At 36.7% G+C, this 22,759-nt stretch overlaps 1 protein-coding gene across 1 annotated transcript; it reads right to left on the bottom strand.

The window, feature by feature from the left end:
• Nucleotides 1-1,270: 1,270 nt before the first annotated feature.
• Nucleotides 1,271-22,606, bottom strand: nup133 (nucleoporin 133). The gene is made up of 25 exons (XM_044113526.1): nucleotides 22,298-22,606; nucleotides 20,935-21,050; nucleotides 20,419-20,522; nucleotides 19,353-19,586; nucleotides 19,050-19,220; nucleotides 18,456-18,611; nucleotides 17,363-17,433; nucleotides 16,522-16,669; nucleotides 15,419-15,569; nucleotides 14,514-14,668; nucleotides 13,536-13,627; nucleotides 12,896-13,059; nucleotides 11,718-11,812; nucleotides 11,424-11,648; nucleotides 10,430-10,552; nucleotides 9,654-9,753; nucleotides 9,307-9,570; nucleotides 8,192-8,325; nucleotides 7,013-7,171; nucleotides 5,943-6,078; nucleotides 4,804-4,922; nucleotides 3,259-3,339; nucleotides 3,112-3,176; nucleotides 2,449-2,537; nucleotides 1,271-1,526 (listed from the first exon to the last, which is right to left on the bottom strand). Exons 1-25 carry the CDS (start codon nucleotides 22,423-22,425, stop codon nucleotides 1,390-1,392), a joined length of 3,417 nt encoding a protein of 1,138 aa, XP_043969461.1. The 5' UTR covers nucleotides 22,426-22,606; the 3' UTR covers nucleotides 1,271-1,389.
• Nucleotides 22,607-22,759: the final 153 nt, after the last annotated feature.

Raw genomic sequence — 22,759 nt, 5'->3', positions numbered from 1 at the left:
ATCAGCAACATAACATCATAATGTATTAGTTAGATCGTCGTGACAAAGACACTCGCGAGCCGGCTAAGTGACATCCTTAGCGGGAAGGGGGCGAGTTTTAGACGGCTCGTGTTTTGTAGTTGACTGCAGCTGCAACTCCATCTCCTTTTAAAAACACTGTAAAACCACAAATATGCATCCATCTACATATCATTTAAACTAATGTATTAACTTATTTTTCTTGTGTCTTGTGACGTTTACTGTGCTGTCAGATCAGCACAGGCTGTCACCACCGGCAATCACATGACTGCGACTAGTCGACATGACATGTAAAAACTCGCGAGACGTCCAAGAGTCGACTAATTGGTTCAACCCCTAATATATATATATATATTATAAAAAGCCCTGAAAAATTTGTGTAACATTAAATTTGTGTTCCATATATTCCTAAAAAAGAGCACTTTATTCCCAGATTTGAGTCAGAAAAGTTTAGATTTTCCTCTCTGTATCATATCTGCATTTGTACTAAAAGTACTGTAGGTAAAATCACAAAGGCTGGCTAGTGTTTTCTGGACACAGAATTACAGAAGGAAATACTTATACAGCACAAAATAAGCTCAGTCCATTTACTATTTAACAGATCTATGATCTCAAAACAATCAGAACTGGAGTACCTCAGGGGTGTGTTGTCTCACACTTGAAGTTTAAACTATAGACAAACTGCTTAAAGTTTGTCTTAATTGGCAGTTTGTGTGAAGATGCTTAAATGAGGCCTTTTTGTAGAATCAGACACCTAAAATCAGAATGTACATCTGCTGTGCCTCAGCTAGCCCAGTTTTTCAATTTTTTTCACAGTTGGAAGCCAGTTTTGAAGCATTGAAAGTAGATCATGTCGGTTCATTTAGAGCTAATTTCGCACCTCATCTTGAACATATTAAACTTATAACCTTTGCTAAACTGAGTAAACAACATCCATTCATCCATCCATCCATTTTCTGTTCACCCTTGTCCCTAATGGGGTCGGGAGGGCTGCTGGTTTCTATCTCCAGCTACGTTCCGGGAGAGAAGCGGGTTTCACCCTGGACAGGTCGCCAGTCTGTCGCAGGGCGAGTAAACAACATTTTTACTGAATTATGTTACTAGTTACTTCTGATTCTGTAAGAAAAACATCAGTAAAGTTTAGAAAAGTCAAAGTTTCAATGCTCTTCTCAGGAAATAATCATTTAATAAATAAATAAAAGGTTACAAATCCTTCCCTCCATGTGTTTTTGCAAAAACAAAAGTCAAGAAATGAAGAATTACCAACATATTTATTTAGAAAAAGAGCAAAATTCATACAAATCTTGAACATTATTAGAGTGTAAAGCCAAACAGAAATGCAGAAAGCTTAACTACAATAAAAAGCAGCCATCACATCTGAGCCTGAAAGTAATGTTCATAGTTGGCTCGAAGGACAAATTCAAAGTAAGGCTTTGATTTCAAAGTGCTCAACTCGTCCTGTTCCAGCAGCTCTTTCACATCAGGCAGGTAAGTCTGCAGAGGAACACCTGGAAGGAAAGGAGACTTAGTTTAAGGTTTCTCTATAAGAAATGTGTTTAAAGCAGGAAAAGATCGGATTCACTGCAAATGTATATATTCATTAGATTGTATTCATGAAATATATGGAAATATTCATGAATATTTGCATCAAAACTACACATTCAACCCAAAGCTGCTGATCTATAAGTTTAAAACGATTAAATCAGAAAGTTTCACACCAAACTTTAAGTTTTTACTTAGCTACTTGGCTTAGACGGAATTAAGCAAAGTAAAAATATTGCACAATTCAAGAACAATTAAGGAGTAAATAAACAGTTAAAAGTTATTTCAAAATTTAATATATACTAATCTGGGTGTATGTTCATCAAGCTCTGATATGGAGATATATGCATTTAGTGTAGTGAATTACCATTTTGAGTAAGAGTTTGCATGTAAACTTATAGACTGGAGAATTAATACATTTTTAAACACCTACTGGTTTATTTTACAAATCATTTTGTTTAAAATATTGCATGTTTATTTGTGCTTCTTTGCCATATATTTGTTCTGTTGAAAGACAAAAAGAAAAAGAAAGAGAGACAATGCTAGACAAAAATAAAATCAGCCAAATGTAAAAAATAAAATCAGCCAAATGTAAAAATCTGAAGTCAGCATTTTATGGTCCAAAAGACTTCATTTATAATGAGTCCAAAGTAGAAATCTGTGCATTTTGTGTGCTGTGCACCTAAATATTAGTGAAAGAAGAAAACAGAAAAAGAGACGAGAGAAAAAAACTAGAGGGACAGAAAGAAAAGAGAGAACGAGAAAGAAATAAAGTAAGGGGAAGAGAAAAAAGAAAGAAAGCAGTGAGGAGTTTTGATTTGTTCCTAACATCCAAAGTAAGGATTATGGCATTTTACTATAATAATAATCTAACTTGATGTGTTTCACCTTCTTGAATGAGTTTAAGGAGGATTTTCACAAAGATGCTGTCTTTAGCTGCTTCCAGAGGATCGTCGCTCCCATCAGCAGAGGACCAGCTGAAAGAAACCAGCCGTAAAGTCACATTCTGTGAAATATTTTACAGAAGAACGTAAACCTGACAGAACTCTATGACCACTAGAGGGCAGTAGAAGACAGTTGTGACCATAATGCAAGAGTTCCTTTTCATGCTATTTATTTATTAATAGGTTAATCTAAAAACAATCTGCGCTGTAATATATCTTATGCTATTGTATTTCAGACAATTAATGTTTTTCTTATTAAAAAATATGAGTTTATTTTTGCTTCTTTTAAAGCAATTTTATTTTTAAAAAAGGGTTAAGTTTAAAAAGAAATATACACAATATGCCAATTTTTTATCCGTTTAACTGATTAACTAGATAATTGATAGATTAATTGGTATTTTTCTCTCTGCTCTGCATTCATAAAGCATAATTTTTTTGCAAGGTTAATCACATGCTGCTGGCTGTTGTTCTGCTTATTCGTCATAACAAATGGACAAAAGTGAAAAAAATAAGAGCAAAAATCTTACTCTACATGTTGGTGTCACAGTAAACCAAACATAACCTCCGATTTAACCTCTCAATAATTTTAATTAAATGAAAATCTTACTCGTCTCTCCTGAGTGCTTTGCTTAAGATTTCACATTTTAGAGAATCGATGTCCACAGAATCCTCCTAAAACAAAATCACATAAAATCGTTTACATGATTACCGATTCAAAATGGCACCCAGAGGTTCAGCAGAAACAGGACGTTACCTCATCGATGTATTCCAGCAGGTCCAGAGCTTTTTTGAAGTCATACTCGTTGGCTTGCCTGTTGTCATCACAGATGTATAGCTGGAGGAAAGGAAATGCTAATCTGTAAAAATTATCTCTCATAATTTGAGGTTTCCCCAACTGGATTACACTTAGCAGAACTACAACATCGGATTCCTACAGTTCTGTTAGCCAACTAAATATATTTGTAAAGTGCATCTATCTCAACATCCCAGTGAATCACAGATGGTTTTCAATTTTTTATCCAACTTTTGGATCCAGTCTGTTATATGAGCCTCTTTCTGACTTGCGATCTTTTGCTTGTTTTACCCTGTTACAGTAATTTAAGCCTCCTGAACGTTTTCTCACAATAAAAACAAACAAAATGTTGCGTATTTTCTTTAACATATATGTAACACAACAACCTAAAGTGTTGATTTGAATAGGGATGATTGATAGTTGATCTAACGTTAACTTATCAACTAATGATTAGTTGATAAGCATCCATTTTCTTAAAAATCTAAATTCTCCTTTATCAAAGGGGTCGACTGTCTTTCTACATATCAAGGGATAATTTTGTCATATAATACCAAATAATTTTTTTTATTATTATACAATTGGGGTTTTCTCACATTATTAAACTTGGACATGTTCATAAAATATAACAAAAAAGGAATCTCAAAGTTGCCGAAAAGAAAAATAAGTAAAAAATAAATAAATGTGAAACTTTTTTTCCACTTCCCATAAAAAGAGATATTCATACAGAAGTACCGTCAAACTTTGCTAAAATTTCCCCTTAAGTGCATTAGCTCAAAACAGCCCGCAAAATCAACCGTGTTTATTAGCGACATAGTTTTTCCGTTATGTTACAATTTTTCTGTGATATCGTCACAGATTTTCATCACATCCTCGACTTCATCGCACATAATTAATTTTTAAAATGAGAAGTTGATGGTGCTCTATTATGTAACTCGGCTGAATGAGCGCTATTAAGACAATTAATTATTTCAAAAACAACCGTACAAGGTGAATTTTTCATTCTGTTATCTCCACCGCTTTTCATCACACCATCGGCTTCGTAGCAGCTATTAAGGCGAAACTTAAGGAGCTTGTCGAAGGCTTACATTTCAAAACAGAATCGCAGAAAGTGCATTTTTCATCCCACAACGGACTCAGCTTAGACCGTTTCTTTTTCCCGTTCTAATGTGCCCCCGCCGCCATTTTGATTCCTGTACCAATGGCTCCCTTTAAGGATGACCAGCGGCGCCCCCTGCTGGATGGCGGTCAAACTACAACACTGAAATAAGTATAAGCAGATGTTATTAGCTAATCGACTGGAACTAATTTTAATCTAATAAACCATTAGTCGTAAATCAATTAATTGTTTGTGAATAATAAAAATGTGGAAGCAAAATCAAGCATACATTCAATATGTGTAAAAAATTTATAAAAAATGTGAGGCAGAACCTGGTCAGATTATTCTGTTTAAAGCTGGTCGGTACCTGATCCTGGATGACTGTTGTGTGATCAGTGTTTTATTTTTACCTGTATGAGGTTGTGAGCGCTGAGCAGAGGCATGGTGTCGGGGTTCTGCTCTTTCTCTTCCAGAAGGCGCTTGGGCAAGGTCTCCTGATGCAGCAGGAAGCGCTCCTGCTCCACAATATCTGAGACAGGCAGAGACATGGCACTGTCAGCTACAGCTTAAAAGGTTGCAATGTTTAATTATTACAGCTTGTCTCTCTAAAAATGCAGAAAAATAAAAGCTAAAAGTAGGGCTGAAACAGTTAATAGTTAATTATTGAAATATTCGTCAACTTATTTCTTAATCAGTTAATTTTAACTGGAGAATAAAGATTCAAAAAAGGTAATTGACTAAAAAAACCCCAAACATATTCAGAGCAGTAATTAAGTCAAAATTGTACAAAAAATATATACATTTTGCATTTCAGGTCTGATTCAAATTCTGAAAATTTTGCTATATAATTACTAATCAGCTAATAAAAAAATTAAAAACAAACATATTAGCCACATACTGTATTGATATGCAGAAAGAGCAGAACTTTTCCATAAGCTGATATTAGAAGTTGTCTAGCTACAGAAGCATCTTTTGCAACAATCAGGTATGCACTAAAGAAATGCTGTGTCATGGCCTTTTAGACAGAAAAATGTTAATTTTCTTATTTTAAAATTAATTATTTGTTCATATGTATCTTTTAAATGTACTTATAATACTGTGTGAAATAAACTCAAACGGTTAAATGAAAAATCATAAATTTTTCTTTTCCGATTGTCAGAAAAACACTAAAATTACTCATTATAAAAATAATCATTTGTTGAAGCCCAAGGTAAAAGAAACATAAGTTTTAAACATAAAATTCATACTTATAACTGTTTAAATATGCTTTATAGAGTCAGAAATGTATTTTAGATGAACAATTCAACACTGAATCTCCATCTTGTTACCAGAAACTGAAACAAACACAAAGAATCTGAGCCAAAAACCTGCAGCTAAGCATCCATCTAATCTGCAATGTTTACGCTCCCATCAGTTTAGAAGTTACCATAAAATAACATCACATCAATCTCCCATGTATTTTATCACAACACAGAACAGCAGAGATGTCAGAACTAAACAAACTTAGTCTAAAACCGTTATATATATATATATTCTTTTTTTTTTTTACCGTCAACTTGTTTGCTGATCTCATCCTGAGGCAGATCTGATGCCAGCGCCGTCAGCTTACTGAGAGCCAGCAGAGTCTTCTTCTTCACAAAGTATCGCGTTTCTTTGTTGGCTTGAGTGTAGAGAGTCCTGTGGGCCTGCAGGGAGCAAAGTTATAACAACAGATAGCATGAAATATACACTACTCACAAAATATTAAAATTAGGGAAGCATCTCATATTGATGTTTCAGGTCTCTCTTAAAAATAAATTCCTTTTCAGTGGCTTTTTACACAATGTGCATTGATTTGCCGTTTTCTATTTTAGAATATCTGTTGACTTTTTAGGTGCTTACAGCATAAGCACTTATCCCTAGATGGGCTTTTATAAACAATATATCTGAAAAGTATTAGGAAGCGAAATATTGATAATGTAAAACAATAAAACATAATATTGAAAACATGCAAAATCATACATAGAAAACAGAAATAAAAAAACATGACTTAACCAGTTTTTTATGTATTGAGGTTTATGGCTATAAACTTTAATAAACTTCACAAGTATAACCATAAGCTTATAAAAAAGATGTTTGTATGTCTTTTTTGGTTTTAATATATTTTTTTTATTGTTATTATTGTCTTGATTTATCTGTCCCACTGCACAACAAGTTAGGTAAACATTTTATTTTTTTATTTGGTTTTTCTACAGCTCATCTTAATGTGACCTTCTATAAATATTTGAATGCACATGATCAACTTGATAATGTTTCAGTGCTTTTTGCACAACTTGTTCTCCAACAGGGAACTGACTAATTTCCAATATATGTTGAATCTTAAAACTGAAAACAGTAAAAAAAAAAAAAACTTAATGTGGTTATTAATTTAAGGAATGTAAGCACAACAATAAAAGCCCCAACTCTATTTACAAACTCATTTTCACTCAACTTGAAATTTAGCACAAAAAAAAAATCTTTTCTTCTTTTAAATTGGAAAACCAAAGTTTACATCAGACATTAAAGACAGAATAGCCCCATTTTTAGCTCAGATCAAACAGAGTTGGTTTATTAAACAGAGGTTTGTGTTGGTGTGCATACATTCTGGAAGTCGTTGATGCAGATGTGGTGCAACCAGCTCAGGTGTTGGTGAGACTGCAGGAAGCTGGCCAGCTGCTGGTGCTGCGCGGCGGGTTGGGCCAGCAGCTTCCCCCGCTTCCCTTTCTCCATGTACCAACGAAACAGGAAGTCAGAGAAGTTCTAGAAAATCAGAGCGAAACAAAGGAAGAGTTTGTTTACGTGAGCAGAATTTGTTTTTTAATGTTTGTGTTTAGATGTTGGTTTCAGAAATGAGGATTAGCAGTTCTTCACAGAGAGTTAATTTGTAGGTTTTCATTTGCAAAAGAGAGAAAAATTCACTGAGTTTTTATGACAGATTGACCAGCGGACAAGGAGAGTTGGCATTTGGTACGAGCAAGAACAAGATAGAAGGCAAGGAAGAAAGAAAAAAGAAAGGAGACAAAAAGAGGAAAGAAGGGAGAGATGAAAAAAATTCTTAGTAAAAATAGGGAAGGCTGGAAGGAAATAAGCAAGGAAGGACAAATAGAACAAAGGATCAAAGGAAAGGAGGAAGTATAAAATGATAGATGGGAAAAAGGAGGGAAGGAAGGATAAAAGGAAGCAAGGAAAGGAAATATAAACAAGAAGGGAAATAAGGAAGGTGAAATTAAAGGAGGAATAGAAAGAAGAGAAGAAAAAGCAAGGAAAGAAGGAAGGAAAGAAGGAAAAGATGAGGTGGGAGAAGAACAAATGGAAGGAAGAAGCAAGGAAAGAAGGATAAATGGAAAGAAGGAGGATAAAAGAGTGCAAAGGAAACAAAGAAAAATGTAGGAAAAAAGGAAAGTTTTTAGTGACAAAGGTAGGACACTAGGAAGGAAAACAGGAAGGAAAGAAGGAAGGGCCTGTTAGAGAAAGGGAGGAAGGAAAGTTGCCCAAAAGTAAAGGAAGTAGGTGATGAAGGAAGAAAGGGAGGAAAGAAGGACACAACATTTAGACATTGGAACAGGGAGTCGAGTTAGAAAATATTTTTTCATGCTGCATTTCCATATTTATTCCGTATTTTTCCAGATCAGGAAAACAATGAGATAAATTTTATCATTGGTGTGACTGCGAACCTGAACAAGGATCCGGTTAATGTTCAACACAACTACAAACCTTTCCATATTAAATAATAAAGGACTCTCTGGTTTGGTATCTGCTGGTTCTGTACCGGTTCTGTACCTGGTCAGCGAACTTGGCCATGTAATGCTGCAGGCGGTTCTGGTTGTCGGTTTGCTCACACATCTGGACCAGGATGTCGAAGTCACAGTACTTCTCTGCCAGCGCTGCGACCCACTGGTACTGACCGAGCTCCACTGCAACACACATCATCCATATGGAGGCCCAAAAGGGACAAAATTAAATACCTAATCAAAATATTCGATGTACCATAAAATAAATGTTTTATAAAATGCTTAAATATTTATTTAATAGAGAAGTAATTTATTAAATATTTAATTAGATAATTAAAATAAAAGCTTATAATAATCTATGCAGATGGCTAAAAGGGCAGGGCCTTTAATCTTTTCCAACATAATACCCAAGTAAGGTGTCCAAAGTGCGGTCCGGGGGCCGTTAGTGGCCTTCTGAAGGATTTTAGGCAGATACAGACTATATATGGGAACTTTTTAATTTTTTTGACAAAAAAATACATATAGTAGCAAAGATTTTCCATCCATCTTAATTTGACAAACTTTGCCCTAATTTTTCTTAAAAACAAATCTTGCTTCTCTGACCAAATAAGAAAACAACTGAACCAAAAAATTTAATACGCAAAATGATACATTTTACAGTGCTCTCAACTTAGGGCTGAAAAATGTATCTCAATAAAAACGTTTCATATCGGTTGATGTTAATAATTATTGCTAAAATGTTTTGTTTTAAATATCTGAAACTCTGCCAAACAGGTGATGGGACCATTCCTGTTTATCAACAGTCTTCCCTCCATGTTGTTTTAAAAAAAAAAAAATTATTATTATTTTTAGGCAGTTAAATGTGGTGGAACCTTAAACTGCTGCTGCACAGTTTCCGAGCAGGTTGTTGCTAGGCAACCACAGAATGAGTGAGTTGCTAGGCAACCAAAGAAGGAGTGAGTTAGCTGATTCCACCAACATTTGTTTTAGCTGAATAATAAATATTCTGTCAGACATACTATCTGTTGATATTGATCACGTCTATCGCGATAGATATCGTTATTGATTTATTGTCCAGCCCTGTTTCAACTCAACGACTCGAAGGAAAAAAGTTTGGGCGCCTCTGATGTAAGAGATTGTCAAAGTTTAGCGTCTTCCACTCACACAGAGGGCTGAGCAGCTCTGAGCGCAGCTGGCTGTACTCCATCTCCAGGCCGTTGTAGCGCTCTTGTTGGGCCCCCAGGGGCCCCTGCTTCTGCAGGGAGGAGAGCTGGGCCACATAGCCACCCAGGTAGATGTCCAACAGTGCCACCAGCTGCTCACAGAGGGCGCTGCGCAATTCTGAGTCGGCGTGAGGGTAGACGGAGTGCAGGATGATTTCGTGTTGGTGAGAAAGGACGGTGCGAACGCCTCCTACACCCCCTGAAGCTGGAGGGAACAGGGTGGGGGAAAACTGTTCAATATTTAATTATTATTCAATGTTAAATCAATACGTCGCTCTGGTATATTACCTGTCCATGGAATATATTCTGGCTCTGCAGATGCATTTTCTGAAGCTCTGTACATGGAGGCTTTCGTCTCTCTGTACTGACCTGCAGCTTGAAGCATGTCCTGCACACAGACCACACGTTTTCTGATTTATATTTTTGCATAAAGAACAAAGGTGCATAAATAACACGCTGGAGGGACTTTGTCTCTCGGCTGGCCTGGGAACGCCTTGGGAGTCTGGGCCTCCCTTCTGAAGCTGCTACCCCAGCTACAAGCTGCATATTTTCAGAATCAAAGTCCACAAAATAACTCCATTTATGGAGTTTTGCTATGCAAAAATACTCCAAAAATATTTGCCACTTAGAATTTGTTCACTTTTCATATGTTTTTTCTGCTTCTAAAAGTATTTAAAAAGTTGCAAAGGAGGCGGTTAGCGTTTAGCGGTAAAGGCTATACGGCTCTGGGAACTCAGAGCGGGCTTTAACCTTTGACCTGAGGCAATCGAGCTAAGAGGTCGAAATTTCACCCCTAAATTTTAATTAATATTTAACACAAGAACTTTAAGACATTTTAAGTATTCAAAAATAAACAGAACAAGAGAAACAACAAATAAAACAAGTTTTCTCTAAACAAAATGGATCTTCAAAAAATAGGACAATTTTAAGACCAAAGCACCAGACTGAAGTTTTATCATCCAGAAAGAGAGAAAAGAGAAAAACAATACATCATGCAAATGGAAATTATTGATAAAATTTTTATTTATCATATGATTAACAGATTTATTGCTCACTGCGCTTACCTTGAGTATGTTGTTAACTGTGAGCACAACGTCAGCCCACAGCTCTGAGTCGACCGGGTTCTCCTTCAGGATCCGCTCCTCCTCCTCCACCAGACAGTCGAACAACAAGGAGATCTGAGACACCTGGGGAAAAACGCCACATCAGGGGCGTCCAAACATTTAGCCGTGGGTCAAAACTGTAGACTCAAAAGTAATGGTGAGCCAAAAAATAAACACATCAACCAAATAAATATTTACTGTAGGTCCAAATCCCACAAGGGATTCTTACAACTGTGTATCAGGAGCAAATTTTCCCCAAAAACTCAGAAATTTAGTGACTAATATCAGAAATTTTCTGGAAAACTTGGAAATATTTTTTAAGAAAATTTTTTAAAAGATTTTCTTTTTTTGGGTAGAAATTTCTGATATTAATCTGAAAACAAGAATTGGTTTCTAACAAATTTCCTTTCTGAGATTTCTCTCAAAAGTTATGAGTTTCTTGAAAGATTTTTCTTTTCTTCGACAAAGATGTTAATACACCATTTCCTGTTTTAACAGAAAGTTTTCAGTGTGTTTTGGGCTCAACTGAATAAATTTTCAGTAATAAGAGAAGGTTTTGGGTGACTTTGTTTCAAAATGCTTCCTCAATTTAGCCAAATTTAGGAAAGAATAAAAGATCATTTTGGATGCAGCAAAGTTGTTTTTTCAGTAAAAGCCTCTTGGTTTTACCTTTTATTGAAACTTGATTATAAAAACACAAATACTTTGTCTTGCAGTTTTGATGTTTCTGTGTAAAAAAAAAAAGATATGGGTAACAACTTTTCCACTGGTAACAAATTAAAACTCTCCATCTGGCTCTACGGGACAAATTTGAATCATTTTTAAATTGCAGTCAGGAGCCGCACAAAATCCGTCCAAGGGCCACAAATGGCCCCCGGGCCTCACTTTGGGCACCCCTGCGCTGCTTCATTAAAACGCCATCCGGCTGCCAAACAGCAGTTCCTCAGACACACACCTCCCTGAAGAAGACGTCGGCCGCCGTGAGGCTGGGCGGCACCGCGGTGTTGCTTCGCTGCAGAGCGACGTTGATGGCCCGGTTCACCAGCTCGGCGTGTTTGTTGTGGTGGTTCTTCAGCACCATGGCCGCCTGCAGCTTCTCAGCGTGCTCGCACAGCAGCAGGCGGGTTGCCATGGGAGACGACCTCACCGTCACCTGGCTGAGCCGGTCCAGCAGGCCCACCTGATCCGCAGGTCAAACGTGAGACGTGAAGAAACCCAACATGGAAGAGGAGGAACGGAGTTAGGATACCTGGAGCAGGAAGTCCATGAAGCAGCAGTGAGCCTTCATCTTGTCCTCCAGCTGGTGGAGGATGATGAGGGACGTGAGAGGAAAACCGGCACTCTCTGAAATAACCACAGAAAAAGATGAAGTTCAAGTTATTATCTTTGGACCTAAAGTAGATCCATCTTCAGCTTCAGTTATTAGAGCTGGAAACCAAAGATCAGACCTGAAATCTGGGTGTAGTGAAGGACCTGAACCTTCAGGGTCACATAAAGGCAGTTACAAAGTCGGTCTTCTATCACTTGAAGACTGTCTAGGATTAGAGGACTAATGTCCCAACTAAACCTAGAGAAACTCATCCATGTGTTTATCTTTAGTCAAATTAATTTCTGCAACAGTGTCTTCACAGGTCTGCCTAAAACATCTAACAAACAGCTGCAGCTGATCCAGAACACCGCTGCTAAAATAAAATACTGTTGTTAGTTTATAAAAACATTAAAAACCTTCCTGATTATTCAGGTCTTCTGGTTCTGGTCCACTCCATCTATGTTTCCATTCACCATATAATTGTATAAATTGGAATTACAAAAATGAATTGACTTCATGGAAATACAGCAAGAGCTAGGATGAGGTGTTTTTTTTGGCTGTATTGAAATTACTGTATTTCACAAAACTGCAATAGAAACAGTTTTTTGCATCACACGAGTTGTGATCATCAGCCGGATGACTACTGGAGGAAATGACGAAAAAGTCCACAGGAAGTAGTTGGAGGATGATGGCGCTGGATGTTTTTTAATGACTTACTGCACAAACAGACTAATTCACATATGATTTATTTTGCGTTTTTTATTTGATGGAAACACCGCAATCGAGAAATTGTGTGTTTTTGACATTAACAAAATATTGACAAAAGTTTTGGTTCCCAAGAATCAGAACTGAACAAGGAGAAGCAGAACTATCCTCCTCTAATCTGGAACAAACTTCCAGAAAACAGCAAAACTGCTGAAACACTGAGTATATTTAAATCAAGGCTAAATCCCACCTGATTAGAGCTGCCTTTGATTAGCAGTACATGCAACACTGATCAACATATTTGATGTAGTTGCTGAATAAATTTGGTGATGGTATTTTACTAAATGTAATGTGTAGCGCTGGTTTAATAATTAGGACCATATGAAGTTTTTAAGATGGAAAGCACGCCTCACCGCCGAGGACAGACTCGGCCCAGCGAGGGTCTGACGCCGGGTAATCGTCCACCAGTTCCAGGTTGATCTGAACCACAATGCCGTCCAGCTCAGCTCCTTCCTCTCCATCAGCGTCTGCAGGAAACAGGTCGTCTGTGACCGTCTGAGCGCCAACCAGGTCGTTACTGAGCGAGAAGGAAAACACAGGAATCACACTAACATTCTATTATGACTGCAGTTTTTTTATTTTAAAGCAGATCCATGTAGTAATGCTGATTACTGCAGCGAATGCCAAAATCTAAAGAAATTAGTTGGAGAATACTAACGAGGGCCGGATAAATTTAAAATATTTGTGTAAAATAAGCTTATCTGTTTAAATGAAAAAATATGCAGAATGTACCTTTATTTTATTCAATTAATTGAATCCAAAAATTCCAGTTACTCAACTGTTACAACCAGACGTTTACATAGACAACAGAAAGAAAAGGTCACCTTTTTTCTCACTGTATGAAGTTAAATCAGCTAAAATGATCAAAATCATTTTTTATTTGCTAAACATCACAATAATGCGAGAACTAATTTCTCACAAGTGAAGTTTCATTTTGTCAGTCTATACTAGATGCATGAAAAGGTAAGAAATAGTTGTTTTGTAGCGACATACCGGCAGAACTGGAGGAACGCTGCCTTCAGCAGTTTGGTTTTGTCCTCCTGAGCGACGGGCTCCGATCTGGTTGGTGTTTCCATGGCAGAAATCTGAAAAAAAAAAAAAAAGAAATTATGTCAAGAAAGTGATTAAATGATTCAATGCAAATTCTTTACTTCAGGTTTCCCTGCTTCTAATCAGTGTTTCACATCTCAAATGCTGCGTTAGAGGGTTTGTTTGGAGGCTCACAGAGCCAGAAGACATTAGTGCGTAAATAAATCCGACTTATTATTTCTCTCATTAATGAGGATTTTAGCAAGTAGAAATAATTTTGGTAATTTAAGCTGACCCAAAACAAGACAGGGAAGAGGTGGAGGAGATAAATCTTTTCACAGATTATCTATTTCATGTTCAGTCCTGTCATAATAAGAAAGAAATCAATTAACTGAATGATAAATTAAAGCTAACTCAATTATTTCCATTTCCATAATTTATTGTTTTTCTCTTTTCTACCAAAAACTAGATAATAAAAGTCTTCAGTCTGGTGCTTTGGTCTCAACTAGCTACTTTTTTGAAGGACAATTGTTTACAGATACTACATAAGTCATTTTATTTGTTGTTTCTGTTATTTTGGATCTTTAAAAGGTCGTCCTGTTCCAGAGATAAATGTTTATTAATTTAAAGTTCATTGATCTTTGAGAATGCGTCCTTCCATTATTAAGCCATTATTACCATTATATTATTTGAATATGGTCTCAAAACAACAATATTATCGTTTATCGCAATAACTTCTGGGAGAATTTATTGTCCAGCAAAATCTGTTATTGTGGTAGATATGTTATACTATCATGTCATGGCTTTAAACTAGTAAAAAATATTTTTATAAAAGTTACGTAGTTATAATTCAGTAGCATGCTGAAACTGAATTAGACGCATCCTTCCTTGGTGTAAACCTTCAGAGATATCAATCATCGGATTGTGTTTTGGTCGTTTTACCTCGGGCGCTGCAGCCAGCGAGGAGCACAGCGAGTCCTCCATGGTCTCTGGCAGGATGGAGGCGCTCTCTCTGGCCACCACAGCTACCAGTCCACTGTTCTGGGAGAAAAACACCGGCAGGTTGGAGCAGCAGCCTCCTCCACGTATGCCATCGCCTGAACAGACAGACACATTTTACACTTAAACCCCACATTGATGCCTTTCCCTACACTCGTCGCGTCACTTTTCTTTTCCAGTAGCCATTGTACAGCTCAGACAGCATTAGAACCAGCTGGAGCTCAGCTTAGGTTGCTAGGCAGCGGGCTGGGTTTGGTTGGGGTTGCTAGGTAACGGCTCAGTGCATGTTGAATGTGACTTGATAATCAGTAGGTTTTTGATATGGCTCATTTTCTACGAAAAACGTTAACATATTTCCAGAAAACGCCTGGGTGTGTTTTTTCAAGCACTTGGGCTTTTATTTTTAGAAGCAATAAAAACCTAAATAGAAAAACAAAAACATGCTAAACATGAATTTTTCATAGCAGTTCCTCTTGAAGTCACTATTATGTTACCGTGTTGGTGGTGAGAAACAACACAAAGTCAAATCCTGATCAAAACAACTGTTTTTAACAACTTCTCTTTATCTGCACATTTATATCTGTACTTCTGCCTGTACACTAATGGGAGTGATAAAGACAAAGAAATGTTAAAAATAAATATTTTATATAATACTCTGCAGAATAGGCAAGAATAGATAATTTAATATTTTAATAAGCTCTCATTGGTCTCTCTTCTAATAATGTCATAAAACCCAAAACAAAGCAAAGATGTCATCAATATTTTTTCCTTCTAGAATTTAATATTTTTCAGTTGAATGATTTAAAAAAAAATAAGTCTATGTAAGAGGGGAAAGAAATGAGTCTTACCTGGTGAGTTGAAGCTAATTTTCTCATCTGGTAGCGCCGCCCTGCTGGTGCCGGTTGAGCAGGCCGACACCATCTCCTTGTTGTACAGGACGGCGGTGGTACCAGGTGGATCGGGCAGCACAAAGCGTGTGGCCTGCAGCTCCTCCTCGCTCTGATGGAACCGCACAGAGTCAAGAATAAACGGAAGGCCTTTAAACGTAAACTATTATTTCAAAATGTGTTTTACCCCGTTATAAAGAGTACATCCTGGGAGAATAAAACCCAGGTTGGGCAATAAGGCTGAGAAACGTATCACAATTCAAGCATTTCATATCAGTCTTTACATAATTAAATAATAATTGTTTTAAATACCTGAATATTGCTAAACTGGTGATGTAATTTTTCCTGTTTTATCCACAGTTTTCACTCCACACTGTTGTTTTTTCTTATTTTTAGGCAGCTACGAGTCCCAGTGGCCAAACCTGAAACTTCTTCTCCAGTTACTTGTTGCTAAGTAACCAAAGAGTGAGCAAGTTACTTGTTGCTAGGTAACCAAAGAGTGAGTTAGAAGATTCCACCAACTGACTTTATTTAAAACAAATAACAAAAACACATTCAAATATGTAAATTAAAACTTATCTGCAAGATATAGAAGCTTGTTTTAAGTAAATAATTTCTCGATATTGATGAAAAATTATCAGTTCTATTGGCACTTATAACATGGGGAAATTGTCTTGTTTTAAGTAAATCTATTTGCCAAAGGAAATAGTACTTTTTCACAAATATTAAGGTTTTTTTCTAACTCAAAACAAGCTCTTATATCTTGATGCAAAGATACTTGTAAGTTAGTTTTGTCGCATTTCAAATGTAATAAGATATTTGCACAAAAATTGAGATTTGGTGTTTTTGCAGTGAATAAGGTTGAGAAATGTGTATTTTTAGATATTCTATGGTAAATTTGTATTTGCTTATAAAGTTTTCCATCTTTTTTCAGGCTTTTCTGTTTAATTACTCTAAAAGTATCAGAATATTAACATAAGAGTTGAAGATGATCATTTTATACTGATTTTCCAGAATGTAAAAACTAAGTTCTTGAAGCGTGCCGGAGCAGGATGGACACTGACCTGGAATGGACAGCTGTACTTGGTCACTTCCACGGTGAACTGGTCAGAGATTGTGTCTCCGGTCTCCTGCAGGGTGACCAGGCAGAAATAAGCCAGGCAGGGCGAATCTGATGGATGCCAGGCTGCAGCCAAAACCACCAGGCCGAGTCTGGAGGCATGAACAACAGGGACTGGGATTTAGACATCATACGGTGGGCACGGAGATCAAATTATCAGGTTGTCCGTTATTTGATTTACAAGGTGTAACGGGGAGTCTAGTGCTTAAGAGCATCAACAGTCGGCTAAAACAATAAGAAAAAGTCCCCGTAAACAGACGATGCTATATTAAAGAGGCAGGATTAAATGTTTCGCAGGCACATAGTGCCGCTTTATAGCACAATCAGGCAAATAATTGTTATAAAAACGTTGTATATATCAAATATGACTAAAAAGAAATTTGACTTTGTAATTTAATGCTGTGAAATTGGGCCTCTGCCTCTTTAAGAAACTCTTGTTCTTTCTGAAGCTACAGGAAGTCATCACAACATGGCTCCTCTATTAAACCTTTAACAACATTTTTATCTGTTTCAATGAGAAGCAGCTCGTAGAATGAGGTCAGCTGATGCTCAGTTCCACCAGGTGTTTGCTAATTGCTGCTGGCTAGTCTGAAGGAGCTGAGTGGGGGAATCACAGAAGCTTGGAAATGATATTTACAAAAATATCTTCTAAAATCAGCTTTTAAAATTGATTAAATTCAGTATTCACAGAATATGAAACATAGACATTAAAGATCTAAGAAAATAGACTAAAACCAGTCTGACGTTTTTTATTCCTTTTCAGACAGAAAGATGAAACCACTCACTGGCTCGACTTCATATCCAGGTATGTGACGTTCGCTCCCTCCTTCAGCTCTTCATAGTTGCTCTCTGACCCCTGGAGGAAAAAGTTTAGTAACATTTTCTGGAAAATCAATGTTTGCATTAAACATGTAGCTTCCTATAATATCACAATAGTATTTAGCAATTTTATTAAGGCCTTAGAATTGAGTAAGGGTTTTGAAGATTTAAGTTTTAGAAAATTGAGATTATTTTTCACCAGTTCAGTCTTTGAGTTTCCATATTTCAGAGTGGTGTCAGCCGCCATCGTGTTTTACAGTTTCTATTTATTTAGACTTTGAATATTAGGGCTAGGCCAGGATAAAGTTTTTTGAAATGATGAGAATAAATTCATAAAAGAAGAATGAAGAAGAAATATTACTAGAAGTCCAACTAACGAGAGTAACTAAAATTTATAATGTTGAGAATCTTCTGAAGTTAAACTGAGATAAAGAAATACTCAATCAGTTGACACCTTTGCATCACATTATTATTGGTAGCAGGACTTTGAAATTATTGAGCAACAACTGAGTCTATTTTTGAAAAAAGCAACAACAAACAAACTGATCTGGTCAGTCAGATCTTGATAAATCTACAATTTCTTTTCTTTAAAACAACTTTTTTCTTCATTTTCAGACGTTCTTCTGGTAAAACGGCATCTTTATTCTGCTAATATTCAGCTTCTATGGACCACAAATCTGGAACAAACTTTTAGAAAACTGAAAAACGGCTGAAACACTGAGTTCCTTTAAATCAAGACTAAAAACCCGTCTGTTTAGAGTTTACTCTGTACCATAATAAATGAAACATTGACCAACATATTTGAAATTCATCAAAATGTAATGTTTGTTTCTGGTTTTCTCAATTTTGCGTCGTAGTACTCCGTCCTACAACTCGCAGAAGGGTTGATTGAAATAAAATACACTTTTTAAAATATATTTTTTGTCTTTTCTTTTTAGAAAAGAACACAGAAAAACATCTATAGTTTCTGTAAATGCAGTCCCAGTTGGATTCCTGACTCCAGCAGTAGTTTGAATCTGCTTTCAGCCATTTCACTGCGACATGTTGTGTTTTACTGACCCAGATTGAATCCACGATGCTCTCGGTCAGAGCTTTTCTGGTGTCCCAGCTGAAGACCTGGTGCTCTGTGCTGTCGTCCACTTCCCATTTGCTCACAGTGGAACTGGTCAGTGAGTACAAGCAGCTGGTTCCCTCCACCCACAGGACGCTGTGGAGCTGCGGAGACATTTATAGGATGATTTGTATACAGTTACTACTACTACTGATGCTGGATGATTTTTGGGAGTTTTCAAGGTTTTTCCAGATCCAGAATGTTGGTTTGCATTTGCAACAACATTTTGAAACTTTACTTTCTGAAACTTCACCTTAGGCTTCACTAACAGAGCAGGTATTGATGCTCAACTCTGATTTTTTGCTGAAATCTGTTTGATTTTTTTGTAGGGGGCCCTTTCTTTTATATGTTGAGCTTTGTTCGCATTATTTAAATAAAAAAAACAAAAACAATAATAAAAAAGTTTAGAATAAACTGGGACATCAAAAATGTCTAAAACCCAAAGGTTCCAGTTCAGCTAATGTTTGTTTTTGGTTTTTTGTGGGTGTAAAATATCTTGCTGTTCTCCATCTAGCTGAAATTGCAAACTGAATATAACTCACCTCATCGCTAGCTGGAGGGGAGAGGATGCCGAACAGACTGGACACACGGCGCCCGATCCCGGACAGAACCCCCTGACCCTGCTGCAGGGCTCGGTACTGCAGCTTCCCTGAAGAGTCTGCGCTCGCTCTCAGCAGCTGATTCTTCACAGACGATAAAACAAAGCTTCCACCCTTACAGAGAAAAAAGGAAAAAAGTTGAAACAGCAGCAGAAGATCAGGATAGAAATCAACACAAGGGTTAAAAACAAGATTTCTGTCACAATAAATACAAAAAATTTCAAACTTTTTCTAATTTTTACTAACTCTGAGTGCAACAACGAAGTTGCAGAGATCTCCCAGGTTCACGTCCGACTCTGTGTAGGTCCCCTCATGTGCCAGACTCAGCCAGAAGCGAGCCGTTCCTTCTGCAGCCACGGCGAGGACGGAGACGGACTGAACGGTGGCCGTCCTGAGAGGAGCTGCAGACGTCAGAGCTACCAGGTCGGCCGTGTAGGTGAACTCACTGCTGGGCAGCTGCAGCTCTTTGCAAACAGACAGCTGCAGCAAAACACACGTTTCATTTGCATTCAGACTAAAAAAGACTAAATTTATTCTACATCAGAAACTATTTATAACTTATTCATTTTCAACAGATCATATTTTATGCTGATTTGTAGGGCTGGATGAAAGGGCTGCAGAATAAAAGCTCAGATTTTTTTCATCCAAGATCCAATTTTTATCTCTTTTTTTTTTGCTAGCTTTTGTTTCTAAATAAAAAATGTAAAAAATTTCTAGGTTTTTTTCTAAAAAAAAGAAAATATTTTTAAAAAGTGGATTTTATTTCAACCACTATAGTTGAGTATTAGAGCCAGGCTACAAGAATGTTTGTTTACAAGATTATAATCAAAATATTAGCAGTATAAAGATGCAATTTTACCAGTAAAAACGTCTCAAAATTACGAGAGAAAAAAGCTTTATTGGATTAGCGGCTCAGTTTGTGTAGATCTTTTTGCACAGTTGTTTGCTCTAGTTTCAAAGTTCTGCTACTAATAATAATTTGATGCTAATGTGCCAAAAGTATTACGTATTAGTAAGTATTTCTGTCAAGTAACTTAACTTCACAAGATGCTCAACATTCATCATTTTAATGTTTTGGCATTTTCTTTGCAGGAGTTATCATTAAATTACTTCTTTATTCTTCTAATATTCTCATAAACAAGAAAAAAATATCTTAACCTGCATCAAATATTCACAGAGCTGCCCTGAATTCAAAGTTTAAATAAATACAAACTGTAAGACAGAAAAAAAATCTCAATTTTCCAAAAATTAAATCTTCAAGCACCAATAAAATTGGTTTATCGCCCCTCCCTACTGATCTGGTTAATCGTACCTTAGCTACAGCGGTCTGGCAGATCTTCCAGATTATTAGTCTCTCTCCACAAACCATCCAGGCCCAGCCGCTCTCGTTCACCTTTACTGAGATCGGGTCGTCAGCTAGAAGAACCAGAAACAACTTAGAAAACAATAGCAGAAAAAAATAAAACTTTAATATTTTCTCTGTTTATTAACACACCAAACGGAAAATTTTTATTTATTTCAGCATTTAAATACATCAATGTTCAAAGAATAGTTCAAAGTAGGAATCGCCAAGTGACATTTCAAAGTACTTAGCAATTAATCTTAAATATCTCTAATTAACATTTAGAAATGCGAATGCATAAATATCTGATATATTCTGTCATTACTATGACAATTAACAAATACCTATAATTTTAGGAACTCTAGTTGACCTAAAAAAAAAAAGATTCACTACAGATGGTGAGAAAAACAACAAGGTGTATGTAATCTTATATAGATACAGCATTCCTGTTTCTTTCCTTCCAATCAGGGATGAGGCTTTTCTCACCTTCAGCCATGGTGAGAGCCTCCATCACTTTGACAGGCAGAGATGAACCAAACGTCTGAACATCGTAGTAAACCGTCTCAGTGACAGTGTAGTTCTGCACTCGAGTGGGCGTCGACCTGACGAAGAGAGATTACACACATCAGGACTGGATTTTTAGCAAAATCAACAAGATAATAACATAAAGTGTTAGTTTCTGATAAAATGTGGATTTTAACGATTTGCAGAGGACAGAAGGAAAAGTGTTGATTGAACTGGACTGCCATTTTTAACTAAAATGCAGCACAAAAGTTTGAGATCTCTTGCATAATTCTTGTTGTGGAAAAAAATTATTTCCAAGCACTGTTAGATGAAATCATACAATTAGGTTTATTTGTATATTGTGCACAATACAGAGAGCTTGTAAGACAATCAATAATGAAGAAGTTCCTAATGAAAAGCTCTACAGGCAGAGCTTTTCATTAGGAAAAGTTTTGTACCAAGGATAAGGGATCCAAAACATGGGAAACAGTCTGGTTCCCATGAAGGTGCAGGAAAACAACGCCCGACTTTGTGTGTGTAGCCCAAACAGGTTCTTTTGGTGGGACTTCACAAGTGTTTAATGTAGCATGATCAGCAGATGTTAACTTATAATAATCTTCCCACCACACTTTCCAAAGGAAAACACATTTCAATGTAGCTGCACCAATTTAACCAATTTTATAAACAAGATCCACCAGATCATTTTTTTAGAGATTTATTATTAGTAGGCCTGTAACAATAAGCAATAACTCAATTTATCATATGATAAATCAAAAGTAACTCAATAATTTCCACTTGCATGATTTATTGTTTTGCTCTTTTCTCTTTCTACCAAAAACTGAGTGACAAAATTCTTCAGTCTAATGTTTTGGTCTCAACTGGCTCATTTTAAAGGACAATTTAAACCGCCTTCCAGTTCCAGAGTTAAATAATCATTAGAATTTAAAGTTTATTGACCTTTGAGAATGTGTTCTTGGATTATTGCCTAATTACTATTATATTATATGAAAATGTACTCAAAACAACAATATTATAATTTATCACAATAACTTCTGGATCGTCCAGAATTTTTTTTATTCTGAACGGCGTACTTGTTAGACCTCTGCATTAATATTCTAGAATGGCTGCAAAAGCCAATGATTTTATACGGTAAACTTTATTATGCATAAATACCAAAATTTCAGCTAAAATTGGCTTTTATTGTTTTAAAAGCAGGTAACTCTATGACTGCATGTGCTGTTTGTTTACTAGAGTTCCCTAGCAAACAAGCAAAATGTGTTGTTTTTACTTTAAAGTGGAAATATAAAACTACAACAAAGCCTGTATTCAGTGTGCGTCCACTCACCTCGCCGTCATAGGCGTCCTGCGCGGGGAAAACATAAGCCCACCACCCGACCCAGAGACGCTTTTCCTCCCAGTAGCTCTGCCCTGGTGCCTCCGGCCGGAGCCCGGGGCGGAGCGGGGGCTAAACATGCCTGCGCCTGGACTCCGAACTGTTCAATAGTCTATAAAGAGCTCTGATTATCAATACACAAAACAGCAGACCGAATAAATCCACACCAAATGGTGAAAAAGATCAATTTAACCGCTCTTCAACACAACACTCTCCAAACAACGCGCGGTTCAGTCGCGATGATTGAACGTCATCACTCAACAACCACGTGACCAGAACAGAACTCAAATGATCACAGAGAGCCCTCTAGTGGCCGTGGAAGGAGTTGATTTTTCGCAACAGAGAATGTGGTCATCTCAACAAATTAGAATATCATAAAAAATTTTTATTGCAATACGTGTTTTTTTTAAATAA

The sequence above is a fragment of the Gambusia affinis genome, linkage group LG04 (assembly GCF_019740435.1).
Source record: "Gambusia affinis linkage group LG04, SWU_Gaff_1.0, whole genome shotgun sequence".
NCBI classification, from domain to species: domain Eukaryota; kingdom Metazoa; phylum Chordata; class Actinopteri; order Cyprinodontiformes; family Poeciliidae; genus Gambusia; species Gambusia affinis.
This window is presented reverse-complemented; position numbering and strand designations above follow the sequence as displayed.